Genomic DNA, 17851 nt, shown 5'->3' with positions numbered 1-17851 from the left:
TTCTATGAAAAGATTTAAAATTCCAAACAAATCTAAACAATGTATGAAGTATTTGATTCAAGTAAAAAAAAAATATGTAACGCGCTACATTCATCCAGTTAAAATATATATACGCGAAGTCACTAATCATGTGTAATAGACCCTTGATTGGAAGATAGATTTGTTTATGATAACGGTTCTTTTTATACACAAACTAGTTTTCGATTTTGGAAAACATAACAACTCAGGTTTTTTAGTTGATAATCTTCGTATTGTGTGAAATATAAATATCAATCAAGGAGTAAAATATTACATTATATTATGTGAATAATTTATTCTTTGCATAAATTACATTCTTTTTTTCTCTTTTTGAAAATTTACAATCTTAAAACTTACATATCGGCTTTGTGATTCCGTTGTACTCATGATTTTCTTTATTTTGATCTTTTTTTTTTCTTTTTTTTTTATTGATTTTTATGGCCAATCAGCGCAATCAGAGTGAGACAAACCAAAAATGTACTATTTCATAATTTTACATCAACCTTCTTTCAAGAAAACAGATTACGTGTACAGTCAAAAAAAAAAAAAGCATGAAAAGCATGGAAATGAGCATGATGCAATGTTGTTATTTTGATAATCGACGTCATCCGCTGATCCTTTATGTATCACGTGCATCACTGACGAATGGTAACGGTTTCAATGCATAATTATTGAACACTTTATATAGGAATTTTAAAAATAACTTGCACCTTCTTGTTTCACAAAAAATAAAATGTGGTTTTTGCTTGCATTAAATTCGGGAGTATATTTTTATTTTCTAAATTTGAAACGATCAATATTAAAGTACCTAAGATCAACAACGCACACACATCAAAACAATTTATCGGTTAACAAAAGTTTTCGATTCAATAATAGAATAATGAATTGTTGTTTTTTTTTTCTTTATATTATTTTTAATAAGAAAGAAAGTTGGTTGAATATAAAAACAAAATAAATAAATAAATAAATAAATAGCAAATAAACTCAATAATTCACAAATTCTAATTACAGAATTTTGTTTGCTCATTTTGGATAGATTGAAGTGAATATTATGCAAAAATTGATGGATTGTGAATTTTCTTTTTTTCTATTACGAAAATCTTAATTGATAAACTTTCCTGTACATCCGAAGTGAATTCATAATGATCTCTTTACGCATAATCCTGCATACGTTAAAGAAGCGTGATGATGATTGACAAAAGCAGATATTTTTATTTAGAATTTTTGATATAAAAGTCCAGTCACTGAAGCGGTTTTTTCATTTTATTTTGAGCTTATCGCTTCTTACTTTTTTATTCATTATATCAAAAAAAAAATCTTAAAACATTTTTTTTTTTTAAGTTTTTTAACATTGTCTTATCCAATTATTAAATTTTAATAACTTTTGTCCATTTTCTTTAAATTTTATGAATTTTTTAAAAATTGAATCACCAAAAATGTCATGTCAAACTACTACTTCTATAATTTCTAAGGAATCGCCTTTATTATCACTTCCGTTCCCACCTACTATTAGTGCTTCAGATATTATAAATAAACGTAAACCTTGTAGATTTATATCAAAAAGTCCAAATGCATTTTTGATTTATCGTAAAGCCTTTTTAGATCATTTATCCCTTACGAATCACAACCTTAGAATGACGGAAGTCTCTAAATTAGTGAGTAATCACTGGAAGAATGAAACAGAATTTGTTAAAGATGCATATCGTAAAATTTCACAAGACGTAGAAACTGAATTAAGCGAAAAACGTAAAGATTGCGTTTCTTATAGAGTTGTGTGGAAAAATTCTAAATATAATACTACTCGTAAACGAAATAAATGTGGAAAAATGGGAAAGGCGATGAAAAATAAAGGAAATAAATTTGATGCTATTCAATCTATTACAAAATTTAAACCTACTGCCAACCGTGGAAATATATTTTATCAATTTGTACCCGCTTTTCCTAATATTGAACATAATTCAAAGAGCTCAAAAAAGCATGAGAAAGAAGTTATTTCAACTTCTGATCATGAAAATGTATGTAATTCTCCAGAGATTTCTTCCCAGAATTCAGAATATTCAGAAAATTCGGAACATTCAGAACATTCAGAACATTCGGAACATTCAGAGCATTCAGAGCATTCAGAATATTTAGAATGTTCAGGATTTAACGAGTTTAATGAATATCCTAATTATCAAGCGTCTAATTATGATTTGGATTGTAATCAACTAAATCAATTATATACAAATTTTAATAATTGTAATGATTTTAATGATCAGTTTTCTGAATCCCTTATAAATGAACAGCAAGAACAATTAATTTATCAAAATATTCCAAAAAATAATAGTATTTACGAATTTGGATTGGATTGGTATTTGCAGAGCTTTATGTAATTTTTATTTTTAAAAAATCATTTTTATATACATAAAGCAAAACTTATGAATTGTAAATATGGATTCTTTATGTATACTTCACTTTTTCTACGTTATCAGTGGGGTTTTAGTTTAATAGAAACTTTTGGATTTCGTTTAATAAAATATTCGGGATTCGGGATTCGTTTAATAAAAACACTTGGAATTCGTTTTAAGCAAACACTTGGAATTCGTTTATTAAAAACTCTTAGAATTCGTTTATTATGAAACACTTGGAATTCGTTTTAAGCAAACACTTGGAATTCGTTTATTTGAAACACTTGGAATTCGTTTAACACAAACACTTGGAATTCGTTTATTACAAACACTTGATTCACATATAACACACTTGGAATTCGTTTTAAGAAATTTTTTTAAACATTTTAAACATAAACACTTTTAATTTAATTGTATTGTAATATTTTTTTTTCTTTTCTTCTAAAATAACTAAGTACCTTATGAATTTCTATTGTAAGCAAAAAATAAAATTTATAATAACATTACGTGTTGAATATAATAAAATGTTTATAATATTGTTTGATAATATTATGTGAAATTTCTTATGTAAAATAAAAAAAAAAACTGACATTCAAGTAAACAATTTTGGTTTTCAGATATTGCTGTTTACGCTGTTTGTATTACAAGATGCAGCCACAACATTCTATTATATTTTACCTAATTCGTAATAGCCACATTGTATTGTATAACCAATTAAATTAATGAATTTTTTCTTTGCCACCCGATCGATTTGTGGCAATTGTTAACGAATTTGGAAAATGGTTTATAACGGTTTAAACGATTTATTATAAATATTTTGTCGATTGAAACGTTAAGAACTTTCATTCAAATAAGAAATTTTAGTTGTTTAATCCAACTATTATTTTATCAGATTTTTTTTTTTTTCGATTCAACAAAGTATGAATAATTATTACATAATAGTACATGCACTAAATTTCATGCATATGTGACATACATGGTTAGTTAGGTAAGATAATAGTAATCTTGGCATTTAGTACTAAAATTTTTTTTTATTTGATAAATAAATAAATTCATCTGTTGTCCATAAACGGATAAGAGGTGCACAAAAATATTTCACAAAATTATTAGGTTACTGAATTTAAGTGTTAAAAAACTTAATATTGCTACTATTCGTGTGTGTGCAAAAAAAAAAACAAAACAAAAGGGTGGCTTGCATTGTTTGTTACTTTGTTTGTAAATTCATGTGGCGTCCTATTACGAGATTGTTTCCGGATTAAACAAAAGTTTCGGCTGAACAAACAAAAACCGGCTAGAACTTAAATATTAATAATTTTATTGGATGATATTTATTTATTATTTGTTTACTCCTATTATTTATTTTTTGTTATACTCTAAATTTAGCTATGCCAAATATTGTTCAAAGGTTACGAAAATTAACTGTTGGGTGACATTATAAAACAGCAAAGAAATTTCTTTTGTTTACATAAACTTGCTTTGCATTAAAATTTTTACCTTCCTGAAATGAACTCTAATATTTTGCAGAATTGTTGTTTCTGCACCTGCAACTTTAAGTTGGTTGGAACATGTGGAGGGTCTGTATACTGTAATTTAATTAACTATGACATACCAATAAAAAGAATTCTATTATAATAACTTCAAAACTGCAAGAATCTTTTAAAAAAAAAGAATTCTATTTGTAATAACACTTCTTTAAATAACAAACCGTAATGTTTGTTTTCATTATTGCGTAATAAGAATAATAGAAACTAAGAATGGATTCAGAATCATGTTAATGCTTTCCCTACCAAAACAAGGCGGATGTTTTTTTCGAATGTTGATCCAGAATTATCTTGGTTGATATAATTTATAATTGAAGCATGAGGAATTTTATCATATGCTTTATAAATCAAGCAGCCGTCCTACGCCTCACCTTCGTTATAGAACGGGTAAGGTGGAAAAAGTGAAGAATTTGATGATGTATTTGGTAAATCAATCGTAACAATGTTAGAAGAAAAGTTCATCATATCGAAAATTCGCTAAAAAAACGAGCCATGTTTTTCTTAACACCGTCACATAAATCACGTGATACTGACCCAATCCTAAAATGCGCCGCACTTCAAGTTCTATTAATAGATTTATTAACTAGGGGTGAGTTATTAATAGATATTTGTCACGTGAGGACTTATAAACATAGCTATACCTTTTTCGAAACACCCATGTAAAATTGTAAGAGCAGAAAAAAAAGTATATAATAGACAAAAATTTATTAGTCCACGATAAAGTACATAAATAAGCTCACTCATTAAGAAAAAATCGAACAAAACCTTGTTTCGCATCTCACTATAGGACAATGTCAATTCAACCGTTAAATATACGTTAAAATATTGAATAATTGCGTTACTACGCCACGCATAAATATTTTACCGAATTAAGGTGAGACCAATAAGTCACCTTTAAAGATATTGACTACATATAACACAAAAGGTTACATCAAACACAAAAATCTTTATTATTTTTTTTTTTTGAAATATTAAGGGTTCTCATCTAAGAAATATCTGAAATGATTGGAATTTCTCTTTCTTTACATAAATTTTATTATTTACATAACTTGAAAACCACTTAAACTTCTAATTGTTCTGGGATTCACGTTCTTTAATGAAAACCTGGTTCCCGACATCCATTTTCCCGACATACCCTCCTAACAACAAGACACATTCCCGAACGATCATTTGTCGACATGACATTATCCCGAAGATATTTCTCAACGGAACATTTTCCCGAATTTTCCCAAAAATTGATTAGGAAAAATATAACTTCGAGTTAATAATAATAATAATTTTTTTTTTTTTACTATGATGCTTTATAATTGGCAATTTTATATTGATGATAAAACAATGTTTTTAATGTATGCAAATAATTATACAAATAATGTTTTACAATAAATATGATATACAAAATAAATTGAGTAACGAAAATGTCATCTATAAGCCATTACATAAAATCATTGTAATGGTATAAGGTTAACTATAATGGATTCTGAAATTCTTTTAGTCATAAATTCCATAAAGAATCAATTCATAAATCAATTTTCGGAAAAAAATATCTTGGGATGTTATCTTTCGTCCCGTATGTATATCTTTGAGACAAATGTCATGTCCTTCGAGAAAAATGTCACGAGAAAAATGTCATGTTATTCGGAAATATGTTTTATCGGACAATCGTTATCGGGCAAAGTGTACGTCAGGAAATAATATAAATGTCAGAAAATCGTGGCGTAACTTTTTTTTTTTTAAAAAAAAAAATCATTGAAATTATGACTTGAAAATTATCACGACATTTATCCAAATACACTAAAGTCATATTTATAAAAACAAACAAAATTCTGCTGATGAATAACCAAATATAAACCGACCAATTATCCAGAAAAATGGGTTATGTTAAGAATTAATTAAACATATACTCGGGAAAGGGTTATGCTTATAATTTAATAAAACAATTGCCCTTTCCGAATTCGAATTTAGTGATGTTATGTATGACAATGTTTTTTAAAAACTTTGTTCGTTGTATTACGTCTTCGGAATAATTCAGTGCTGTCATTTAAATAATAATATTTACACAAATTTATTTAATAATTAAACAAAACTTAATTTTGAAAAAAAATAAATTAATTACCAAACATTGTTTATGTCCACATATCGATAATATTATTTAATTAAATATTTTCAAGTATAATTTAATTGGTCACCATTAGACGAAAAATATATTTATCGTTTAATATATGACCAGCAATACTCTCGGATTGTGCAACTCTTCTAGACCCTAAGGGTTAAGGGTATTATAATATATTTTAAAATATATACAGTGTTCATAAGTGTAAGCAGAACACATTGAAATTATAATAATTTGTAAAACCTTTCTTTGACCACTTTGTTAATTTATTTCCTGGAATACGAAAAATACGGAGGATAATTTAAAAAGAAAACTTTAACCGAAATAAAATTTAACAAAAAGAACAATATTAAACAAATTAAGTAAATACGTATCGAAATTCTAATAGAAATTATAAGTCCGAGAGAAGTTAAAACAAATACATTTCGAAAATTCTAATATCCGAGGGAAGTTATGTCGGGTAAATGACTAATTTGGCACATAAATGTTATTGGACAAATATACTCCGTTCATGATGGTTTTTTTTGGGAGCGTTAATAACAATGTGAATACAATGATTGGCTGGAAATTTCTTGAAAAGATTAAAAAAAAAAAATTTCCAAATTTGTGACCATCTTTTCTAAAAACGCCTAAACAGAAAAACCGAAGTTGATTTTATTACTAAAAATGAATTTATTGAGTGTGCATCAAAAAGACTATTAATATCATATAATTCGAAATAACCATAATTAGATGAAAATCTTGATAATCAAATTTTCATATGCTTGAGCATCATTTTAAATTTCAATTATGAAAATGTTATTTTTAACCTACATGTTATTTTCATTTGTATGAAAGTTTTCAAGTTATTTCTTATAAACTATATTCGTAAAATGAAAAGAAAAATTTTCTAGACTTAAATTACATCTAAGTAGAATGCATAATATGGAATTCCTTTTAAAAATTAAAATCTGTGATACGGAATCTTCATTTTCTTTGTTTGTAATTACTTTTGTGGAATAATTTCTAAAAATCGTATTTGTGTTACATTTTATCTTTGCGGAGTGCGCAAAATTAAAATTTTTAGATTACAATATTCTTTTTGTCGCAGTTTTCAAGTTTATTTGTGATTGTATATTCGAATCCGGTTTTCGGTTTTCTTTTTTTTATTCAAATTTAACTGCGTACATACACCATTAAATATATTATGCCATATGAAAAATGTATCATATTCGCGGAATTTATAACCTCATAACATGCAAGTTTGCGTAAATATAACATATTCACGGAGTTTTAATTTTTACAAAAATTACGGATAAAATTTTTTACAGGGGTTGTTTTGCAAATTTTGAAATGTACAAATTGAATTTAATACATTTAATGCATGCATAACAAAAAGAACGTGGTGTTATAAGGTTGAAAGTCAAAAGGTTAGATTAAAGATCAAATTTAGAAGATAACATAATATACAGAATATTTTTGGAATATTTGGAAATGAAAAGAAAGTGCTTTATAATATATTACATCATTTGACATTATATGAATGAACATTTTTCCTGTGAAACTTTTTTAGAAAGAATTGTTCTCACCGAAAAAAGAAATGGTTGACTTTGAAATTTAAAACTGTTTATATTGATTATAAACGGTAACAATTGTTTCTACATAAATAATTAGATTGTAAAATACGTTAGGAAATCTAATTCCGTACCGCCGCCGAATTGAAAACTTAGTTATCAAATATGAATTAATAAGGAAGTAGATCGTTTCATATTAGATCAAAACACAAGATTTTCTGCACCATCCAATTATTTATGCAAAAAAAAATATAATAAATAATAATGACACATTATGATTCTATTAAAGTGTATATATAATAAAAATATTAGTTTCAGTTCTCCATTTTAGTAAATATCTTTTTATGTAAATATGAAAATTAATCCCTGAAACATTTCAACGTGGATTAAACCTTTCTTTAGTTTGTGTTCACACATAGATTTTACAATGAATATAATAGAATATAATAGATATATTGTAATATTAAAAGCATAAAAGTGTTACGAGTTAAAAGTTACAATCTTTACAATCTTTTTACCAATTTAGTAAAGATAATGAAATAACGCGTAATCAAACTGTTATAAACGTAAACGTATATATTAATTATTAATAAGCAGGATTACACGTAAATAAATAAAAAATAAATAATGAATATATATGCGCGTGAAAACATTGTTTTTTTTATTCTAAAATAATAAAAAATAATAAATTTTTATTATATCACATAATTTATATTTATACATATCTTCTTGATAATTTCATATGTACATACTTATTGGTTTGAGGTTCCGTAACACATGATATCAACAAATGCCAAGACTGAATCAAAAAAATCTTGGCCGAATTCGATGAATTCTCTTACGAGAAAATACGAGTTAACAAATAAATAAATGAGTGACACAGTTAATAAAATGAGAAAAATATACCACGATTACTTATCTTACTTATCTTTGCCTTTATGGGATTAGTTTAGCTCTAAACAAATGCGGATCACTAAATAATTTTTTTTTTTCAAGACGACAAACTTGATTTAATTAATTAAATATCTTTAATAAAATAATTTTTAATTTTATTTATACATAATAAAATAAATTAAAAATTATCGCGTTGTAATTGTCACTGATTTCAATCCCTTACTTCCCTTACTTCATTCATATATATATAATTAATTACGTAACAGATTGCGCAATCAAAAATTTGTCACATAATATAAGTACACAATTGTATTATTATTCATTATTCTCATTTTACTTAAAAACAAAGAAACATCTTTAGTAATTCAGTTTTCATATTGATTTTCATATTGTAACTGAAGCTGCAATTATTTGAAATTTCATTATATTAAACAACGTAAAATAAATAAATATATTTTATTATTGAGATAAAATATTATTACAATGAGATTAACGTAATAAACATATTAAATCACGTGAATCGGGTATAACCATAAATATATTTATAATATTAATTAGTTGTCCCAATTCGTCTTACGCCAATAACCTCCATTTTTTTTTTCTTTTTTTCTTGCAAGAAAATTATTATTTATATTGTTTGGTTTATCTTTTATTTTTCATTATTAGTGGCTAAATATGCTACTATATCCGAAAACGGAAAAAATTATCCGTTAGATTTAAACTTCTTTTGTATATTAAATTGATCTTGATAAATATTATTTCCATTCATCCATTCATAATTTCTATTCAAGTAATTTTTCGCTTTATTTTTTTTTTACTGCGAGCTTTTTTATATAAAATTCATTTTCTAAAAGTGAAAGAAAGAAAGAAATATAAGGAAATTTTATATAAATACAGTCCCGTTTTCCACTACCGTTTTTATCATCAGTTTACTTTCAATTTTATTAAAAAACCGTTATTACTCGATAAATTTTCGGTTTTAAATCAGAATGTACGTCAACAAATGTTTGATTAAACCCATTCGGAATACGAAAAAAAGCGAAATACCATCCATTAGCGTGCCTTTTCCACCAGAATTAACAGTAGAGGAAATTTTGAGACGTAGACCTGACGCAAAACTAGGATCAAGAGCGCCAAACCGCTTTTTTATATATAGGCTGGCCTACATAAAAGAACTCAGAAAACGAGTAGATGATACTGTCTCTATGACAAAGATATCTCCTCATATAGGTTTATCTTGGGCTAAAGAATCTACTTCCGTAAAAGAAGCATATAAGAAATTATCAGACAAGGTGGAAGAACGATTGAAAGAAATAAGACAAAACGAAACCTTGGTCCTTATTTCCGAGAACTTTCCGCCCCAACAACCACGATCTCCACAACATCCATTATCTCCACAACATTCATCATCTCCACAACAATTATCATCTCAACAACAACATCAACGCTCATCATCTGAACTTAGTGAAAATAATATTGTCGCTGAAGAAAATTATAATTTAATAAACTGTCTTTATCCTTCTTACCCGCCATATGATCAATACCCAATTGACCAAATCGAAGACGTTTTGCAAATGGATCCTACTCCTTCCTTTGACGCATCTATTTTTTATCAGGATATGGTCAACTACGAACATCATCACTGGCCATATTATTATGAGTCAAATGCACCATGCTTCTGGTTGGTAGAAGATAATTCGATTCTAGTCGACTTTAATAATACAATCGAGTCGATTCTAAATCAGCAATTCGATTATTAATCGCGTTCTTATTATTCGCTATACAATTAATTACTACGTTATTATTTAATTATGAAAAAATTTAAGTTTTACGTTTTTTTTTTTTGCTGTCTAAATTTAAGTACAATAAGCTATTAATAAGTTTTAAAAAAAAATTCAAAATTATTTTTTAAAGAACAATAATATATGATTTATGATTATTATTAATAATTTCTTAATACGTAATTTGTCATTCCCATCATTACCGTTTTCATGGTTTTGAACGAAGCAAGTGTAATGTGGTACAATTACGATCGTCTTACCAAAATAAGCTTACGCATTGAAAATTACAAGCACGCAAAATCTTTTTAAGTTAAGGATATAGATTAGATTTAATTATATTGTATTATTGTATTATTTGTATAATAAACCAAAATAAAATAAAATAAGGTGATAAAATGCTTTATGATTAATTAAAATATTTGCTGTGATATTGCATAATTTCAGTTGTTTAGTTATCACATAGTTATCATATATTATCATGTCACGTAAAATTCATATCACTAATTACAAAAATGGCTTGAACTTACGTCTCTTATGGTAAAATTCAATCAAAGAAACACTTGTTGTGCAACATGAAAGATATTTGAGATGTATCGGGTTTTCCGATAAATCTTTAGTGATAAAATCGCATGACGCACAAACATTTTTTTATTGATAAAAAGGGTATACGCTAAAAAATTTTTTTCTCATTTCAAAATTCTAGATTCAAAACTTCCGCCCAAATACTGCTACCTGCATGTAATTTGAAACTTATTTTATCGAAATAAATAAAAATTTAATGAAAATAATCAAATTTGGAAAATAAAAATCAGAACTTTAATTTAAATTACTTACCATAAATATTCTATTCTAAATTTTATGTAACAACTTTTACGGAGTAATTGCAGTTTACTGTGCCAGTCGATGAAAAATTAAAATCGTCTTGGAGTGAAAGGTGAAAATTGACAATTTGTTTCTTATAAAGGGTCCTATAATCAAACCCAAAGGTCTTGATCTTGACGTTTTTAAAGAACGAGATAAAACCTACGATAGGTATATAAGGACGTTTCTTCAAATTTTTTGGATGTATCAATTACGAAATTCGCATTTAAATTCTAACTTATTCTGGTAATTAATTACGGAATTCATATTAATTTTAACCTTGAGTAAGATATATTTATACCAAATAAAATTTATTATTTGCGTTGTATCAAATTAATTTATCGACTTTTTTTTTATTTTCTTTCTTTCTTTATTATTCATTAATTCATTTATATATATATATCATTTCATTCATTCTTTACGAAAAATTTGACCAATTCAATTATTTTATATTTTATAGAATCAAATAGATCCAGATGGAACTTATGATGTAGCTTCTTGCATTACCATGCATTTATTACATAAGCAAAGGTTTTAGAAAGTTGGAAAAGGCGAGCGAAATGTACTTATCCAATAAAACGTTCGGAACAACCTAGTTGCCAGACTCCCTTTAACAACATGTTGTATGTAATTTCATAATTTTTTTTATTCGTTTTTGTTCGTTCGCATTGACAATATTTTAATAGTTCTTATATGGTACTCAATCATAATTATCTAGCTGTTAAAATTAAAGATTGAAGTTTTTAATTGAATTTTTTACAAGAATTCACGAGAGTTGTTTAGGTGTAAACTTGCACCAAGTAATCTATGATTTATGTTTGTACAAATTTATGCTTCTGATATGGAAGATCATTACTCTTGGAAACTGTTCAATAATTACACTTATAATAGGTATAAAATATTCAGGATGTTATAATCAATGTATGTTTAATCATGATTGACTTTTTTCAGAGTGGTGAATTCTTCTTTAGGTGATCCTTTCTTTGACTTGGTTTATTTTATAGGTAATTCTTTCATGTTGGTTCTTCTTTTACCTTTTGGATTTTTTTTTTTATCTCATGAATGATTATTTATTAAATTCAAAAGATGGTTCTAATTAATTGTGATATTTATTTCCGATATTTTAGATAATTCGTTTAATGCGTCTATATATATTTATCTTTATGTTTATATAGTAAATACACAGGATCTCGCTTATTGTAAAGTTAAATTTTTAACATGATCCTTTTGATTTGTTTAAGATTATAATTGGAGTTTGAATTAAACTAACTAAGAGTATTTTTTTATATTATTATCTATGAGCCAATTGATGAATTTAACATGACTCAATAATATTGCAAGGAAATCTCTTAATAATTTTGCGATAATGAATTATAATTTTTTTAAAAAAATATTTTTGTCACATCATGGTCATGATGTAGTGTTGCCAGCAAAATTACACATGTATACATGTGATCTGAAATATGCCACATGACAGGAATTACTTTTCTTTCGTATTAATATGGAATTCTAGCAGTGAAATTGCTTCAGCGAAGGGTGTCTAAATAATTGTTTGAATTATTTAAGTATAATTTCCATCAAAGCTTGTTTGAATATTTTCGAAGATATTAGCATTTTTCCTGATTTTTTTATTTGTAACGTAAATTTCAACATTTAGTCAAACTAAACAGACAAAGAAAGTTTTAAGTAAAGTAATTAAGCAAACATGGAATTAATCACATCAATTTTATCACGATTCACGAATATTAGCAAAGTTGTGGCTGAAATTACTGCGCCACGTGTCCACGATTACTATTTTGTAGCATGATTCAGTATTTTATAAACAAATAGTGTTAAGTAAAGTTGTTATTTAGCGGACATGGAACTACCTAAATATCAATTTTCATTAGTCTAGTTTGAATTTTCGTGATAATAGTACTTAAAAAATAAGTTTCTTTAAATAAAATCATCATATCAGTCTCATGTCAGCATTCAATTATTTGATTATTAAATTAAATATTTATGGATTAAAAATTCTTAGCGTTTATGACAAAATAGTAAATCAATTTTTTTTAAAATATTATATACCGTAAAGCATTGCCAGCCAAAAGTCACGCGATCGAGTATTAGTTGTCCGAAAATAAATTATGAAAACTTCCACTTTGCCGATCATGTCTAAAAATAGTTAGATTGTTTTATCAATTTTTTTGGTTTTTTTTTGAATAAAACTTAATACAAATATTATCCAGCTTTTATAATCATAATTTCTATAAGAATAAATACTTTCTCTATAAGTTTGATTAAGATTAAAAGAAATGGTTGTATACCATTTTTTGCTCTTTTATATTTAAATTTGTAAAAGTTAACCTTAGCAAAAAATTGGCATTCAAATCCCATGTTTTCTCCCTAATTAAACTTGCAGAAAAAGTAAAAATGTATGTAGAATTCAATTTTGAAGTCTGTATAGTGGTTTTGCTAAGTTTTAATTGAAAATTGAAAATAAAAATATCGTTAACTGATTATCATCTATTTTTGGAAATGATCTGCAAATTTTGATCACGTGCCGATTATTTCTTGGTGGTTACGCTGGGAAAACCGGTATGAAACGTCAGTCACGTTACCGAAATTCTATCGTAAACCAGTAAAAGATATTTTCATTAGTATAATAAATTCACGTTTGATCATAATTATTTAACTAGAATATGCACTCCGCAGTACTAGTAAAAGGTTGGACCCGGTTAACAGGAGTTAAACCTAATTCCATAATTCTGGCCAGGTTTATTTAATGACATGCAATTGCGGTCACGACTTCAAAATCAGTGAAATGTTTTTTTATATGTATTAATGAAAAAAAATATTTTTAATATTAACCGGTTAATTCATCGGTTAAAGTTTTTTTTTGGACGGTCCCAACTTTTAGAAGAATTTAATATATTAATTCGTGATCTATGAGTCGACTGCAAGGAACCAGAAAAGAGATCTGCATACGCAAAAAGGATTCGGGCATTAATACAAGGTCAAGTATATGCTGATTTATTACCTTATCTTTATAGGCATTTATCCGATAATATAGAAATGAGGGTTAGAATTGCTAATGGCGTGGCGTCAAATAAAAGTAAAAAAAAAATCATTTTAAAAAATAGACTATTTGAAACTTTTGGATAAATATTATGTGTTATGCTCACATAAAATCACCGTCAACTCTCAATGTAACGAACCCTCCGGTTTTCACCTCAAATTTGTTATAAGATTATTGTGAAGAATTTAAGGAATTTAATTGGCTGGTTCGTTATAATGAGGGTATTTGATTGGTCAAATGTCACGTGCTGAGAAAAGAGTAACTTATATACGGCGATCGGTCAAACTGGTCGTAAAACGGTTATATCGAGAGTTGACTCTACTAGTGATCAAGAAAATTTTGCACTGGAAATCATATATGAATTTTTTGAATTCTTTGCAGTTGATTCACGGGATTACGAATTTACTGTATAATTATTAATAATAAATAGGTGACGATTATCATTAGATATATTGAAGTAAGCCAAAAAGGGGGACGTAATTATTTTTTTAAGATTTTTACTCCATTTGCTGTAAATTTCATCTCGAAGGGTTTCAGCATGTCGTTGCTTTTTTGTTATAATTTAATAATTTTTAAATATAAAATCTAGATAGAAATATTTTTACTGAAAATATAGAGCAAAAGATTATGCTGTATGAAGTTGAAGTAGTATCAAGAATATATGGTTAGTCTTGAAGAAGGAATCTGGCTCATCTCACCGACAGTTTATTCACTTAATCAGCAAATTTTTTCCACGTAAATCCACATGGAAATCCATCAAATCTGTAGAAATCTGAATGGTTCCAAATATCCTGTGACGAAAATTCCACGTAGAATAATATGGGAATGTATAGAATTCCTGAACTAATCAATATGGAATCACGTGGGACGATCTACCTAAAAATCTCATGATATCCTAGTCTTATCCTAACCCTAATCCTAACCCTAATCCTAACCCTAGTCTTATCCTAACCCTAATACTAACCCTAATCCTAATTCTAATACTAACCTAATACTATCCATAATTTCGTTACCTAAACCTAACTCTAATCCTAAATTTTCTTGTCGATGATTATGATTGTCGGCGAAACATTTGTCCCTATCGGTGAAGTGTCTGTCGGTGAGGTGAAATGATTTTCGGTGAAATAATGAAATGAATATGACCCCGGTTGATCATAGTAATTGTTTAACTAAAATATGTGGGACTTCGTCCTTCATAATAAAATAATGCTTTTTTTTTCAGAGTTTTTATGTTTTTATGCTTTCTTTGTAGTAAATCTCACCTTGAAAGGTTATAGCATGTCGAAATATAAAATACAATGAAATATTTTTACTGAAAAACTTAGGACAAGAATATGTATTAAAGGGGAAGAACATAATTTTAATCTTGAAGAAGCTTGACAACAACTTCACATTAAATTTTCTTTTTTCAAATAAATAAACTTGTGATAAAATAAATTGAATGTACGAACCTCCTACCATAATATATACTGCCAAAAATACCATCTAAAGAGAATGTATGTAGTATAATAATATATCTTGGTTGCCATTAAAAATACTACTTTCTTGAATTGTGAGAGCTGAAATTTGTATAATAAGTAATAAATTAGTAATAATATTTATTTTTTTTTAATTAAGGTTATAATATTTTTTTTTTAAAAAAAAAAATTTTATACTCTTAAAAAAACAATACAAGAATTTTTTTTTTAAATAATAAATATTATACTTTTTCGAAAAAATTTTAAAAATTTTCAAAGATAAATATAACAATTTGGCCAATAAAATTCATCAAAACTTTAATCATGCACCCCGTAATTGATAAAAGGTCAACGGAAATATCATTACAAATTTACAGGTACAAGATAACATTTTTTAAGGGTGTCCAATAAAGACAATAGAGTTTTTTTCATTTTTTTGATTCCCAACAATGGCTTTTTTTTATAAACAAAACCTTTTTGAATGCACGATAAAATATTTTTTTTATTAATCCTTATTTTCCAAATTAGAAAAATTCCTAAATTTAGTAAATTTTAATTTTAACTTAGTAATAATTATTATTATAAATCAAAACTAGTTAAACAAATTTAGTAAAAATTGGCACATCCCCCCAAAAAAAAATATTTTGTTTGTTTACATTTTCACACGTTATCTATATTATGAATATTATCGTATTTCTTTTTATAGAATTGAATTGTTTATGTACTGCTACTGTATGTTGCAATCTGATCGTTTAGATTGTTTCTTAAAGAAGCAATTTGTAATAGGGATTGATTCGTATAATTAATTTATTTTTCATTTTTAGATGCTACCGAAAAATTTATCATGATAAGAAGGTATATAATGTGTTGTGTGTAAGGTTGTAAGGTTGAATTTGTATGCAATCGTTTTTATTCACAAGCAAACGAATTAATTCTAGGTAATCCAATTCGCTGCTGAAAAATTGATTACATACGTCTTGACCATACAATACAGTTCATCAAAATTATGTCGCCAAAGTAACCACAACGTAATAAAATCCACCATTATAATTACTAAATAAAAACATTCTTTTTTTATCCCGCCAATGAAAAAAGTCATTTGATTAAAATAAAAAAGTTCTCGTTAATTCTTTGTTTTTATTAGAATTCTTTTGTTTTCCTACATGGTAAATTGTATCGCAGTGATCAACGCATATACAGTAATTACAAGAATTTGCATTATACCGAAAAAAAAAATGAACCATTATGAGAGCATAAGAAAATGTGATAATTTTATTTATATCTTTTTTTTTTACTTTTCGTCTTTATCTATTATTACTGCGCCATTATGTAGTTATCAATTCAAAATTTAAATTAATTTTATGAACAATTAAGAAGTTATTAATCAGGGTATTTTTTTTTATATAAAACTGTTTTTATTTTTAAAAACAAAAATAAGAAAAGAAACTCTCCAAATTTTATTATGGTTTTATTGATCAATGTAAACAATAATAATTCGAAAAAGTAATTCATAATTTAATTCAATTATTCAATTATTCAACAATATCATTTGATTATGTTCACACATTAAATACACGATACTTAATAAGTTAAAAGTAATATAACAATTTATTTCACCAAAAAATTGCTTTAACAAGTTTCAAGAAACATCATAAACCATATGATGATTAGAAATCAATTATACGTCCACGACAGATTGGTTGTTTTTTCCTTATAGTTAGAATATTAATATTATTTTATGCTATCATTAAATTCGGGATCATAATTAACAGTATTCAAAATTTTAAACCAACCAAATCCCTTAAAATAACGCTTATTATCTATTTAAATTAAGTGAAAAACAAAAAACTAACAAAATCTTTTAATAGCTCTATATAAATTAAACATTCATATATCATAATTAGTATTACTTAGTGAAACATCACAACAATAGGCCAAATTAATTTGTCACTCGGTAAATGTCGATCTGAATAATTTGGGAGATAAATAAATCTATTTTTTTTTGATCGATTGCTAGAGATCGAATGACAACAAAGGAAAAGAGATGTATTAATTTGGTTGGCTGGTTTATATCAGTCGTTTTTATCTTTATTCTTTCCTGGTTAATTTAAAATTAAATTTTTTTTTTTATTCCATTCATTTACTTATCTAGAAAAATAACATTAATTGCATTATCGTTTCGTGACAAAAA

The 17851-nt window shown here is 26.4% G+C and overlaps 2 protein-coding genes across 2 annotated transcripts; both read left to right on the top strand.

Moving 5' to 3' along the window:
• Nucleotides 1-1327: 1327 nt before the first annotated feature.
• On the top strand, nucleotides 1328-2390 carry OCT59_003851 (uncharacterized protein; the record flags this gene model as incomplete). Its single annotated transcript, XM_025314544.2, has 1 exon — nucleotides 1328-2390. The coding sequence occupies exon 1, from the start codon at nucleotides 1425-1427 to the stop codon at nucleotides 2388-2390; it is 966 nt and encodes a 321-aa protein (XP_025184934.1). The 5' UTR covers nucleotides 1328-1424.
• Nucleotides 2391-9492: 7102 nt separating this feature from the next.
• OCT59_003850 (uncharacterized protein) lies at nucleotides 9493-10263 on the top strand (the record flags this gene model as incomplete). Its single annotated transcript, XM_025324682.1, has 1 exon — nucleotides 9493-10263. One exon carries the CDS (start codon nucleotides 9493-9495, stop codon nucleotides 10261-10263), a length of 771 nt encoding a protein of 256 aa, XP_025184936.1.
• Between the last annotated feature and the right edge of the window lie 7588 nt (nucleotides 10264-17851).

This window comes from Rhizophagus irregularis, chromosome 12 (genome assembly GCF_026210795.1).
Source record: "Rhizophagus irregularis chromosome 12, complete sequence".
In the NCBI taxonomy this organism is placed as follows: Eukaryota; Fungi; Glomeromycota; class Glomeromycetes; order Glomerales; family Glomeraceae; genus Rhizophagus; species Rhizophagus irregularis.
The sequence above is the reverse complement of the archived record's forward strand: the minus strand, read 5'-3'. Positions and strand labels throughout refer to the sequence as shown.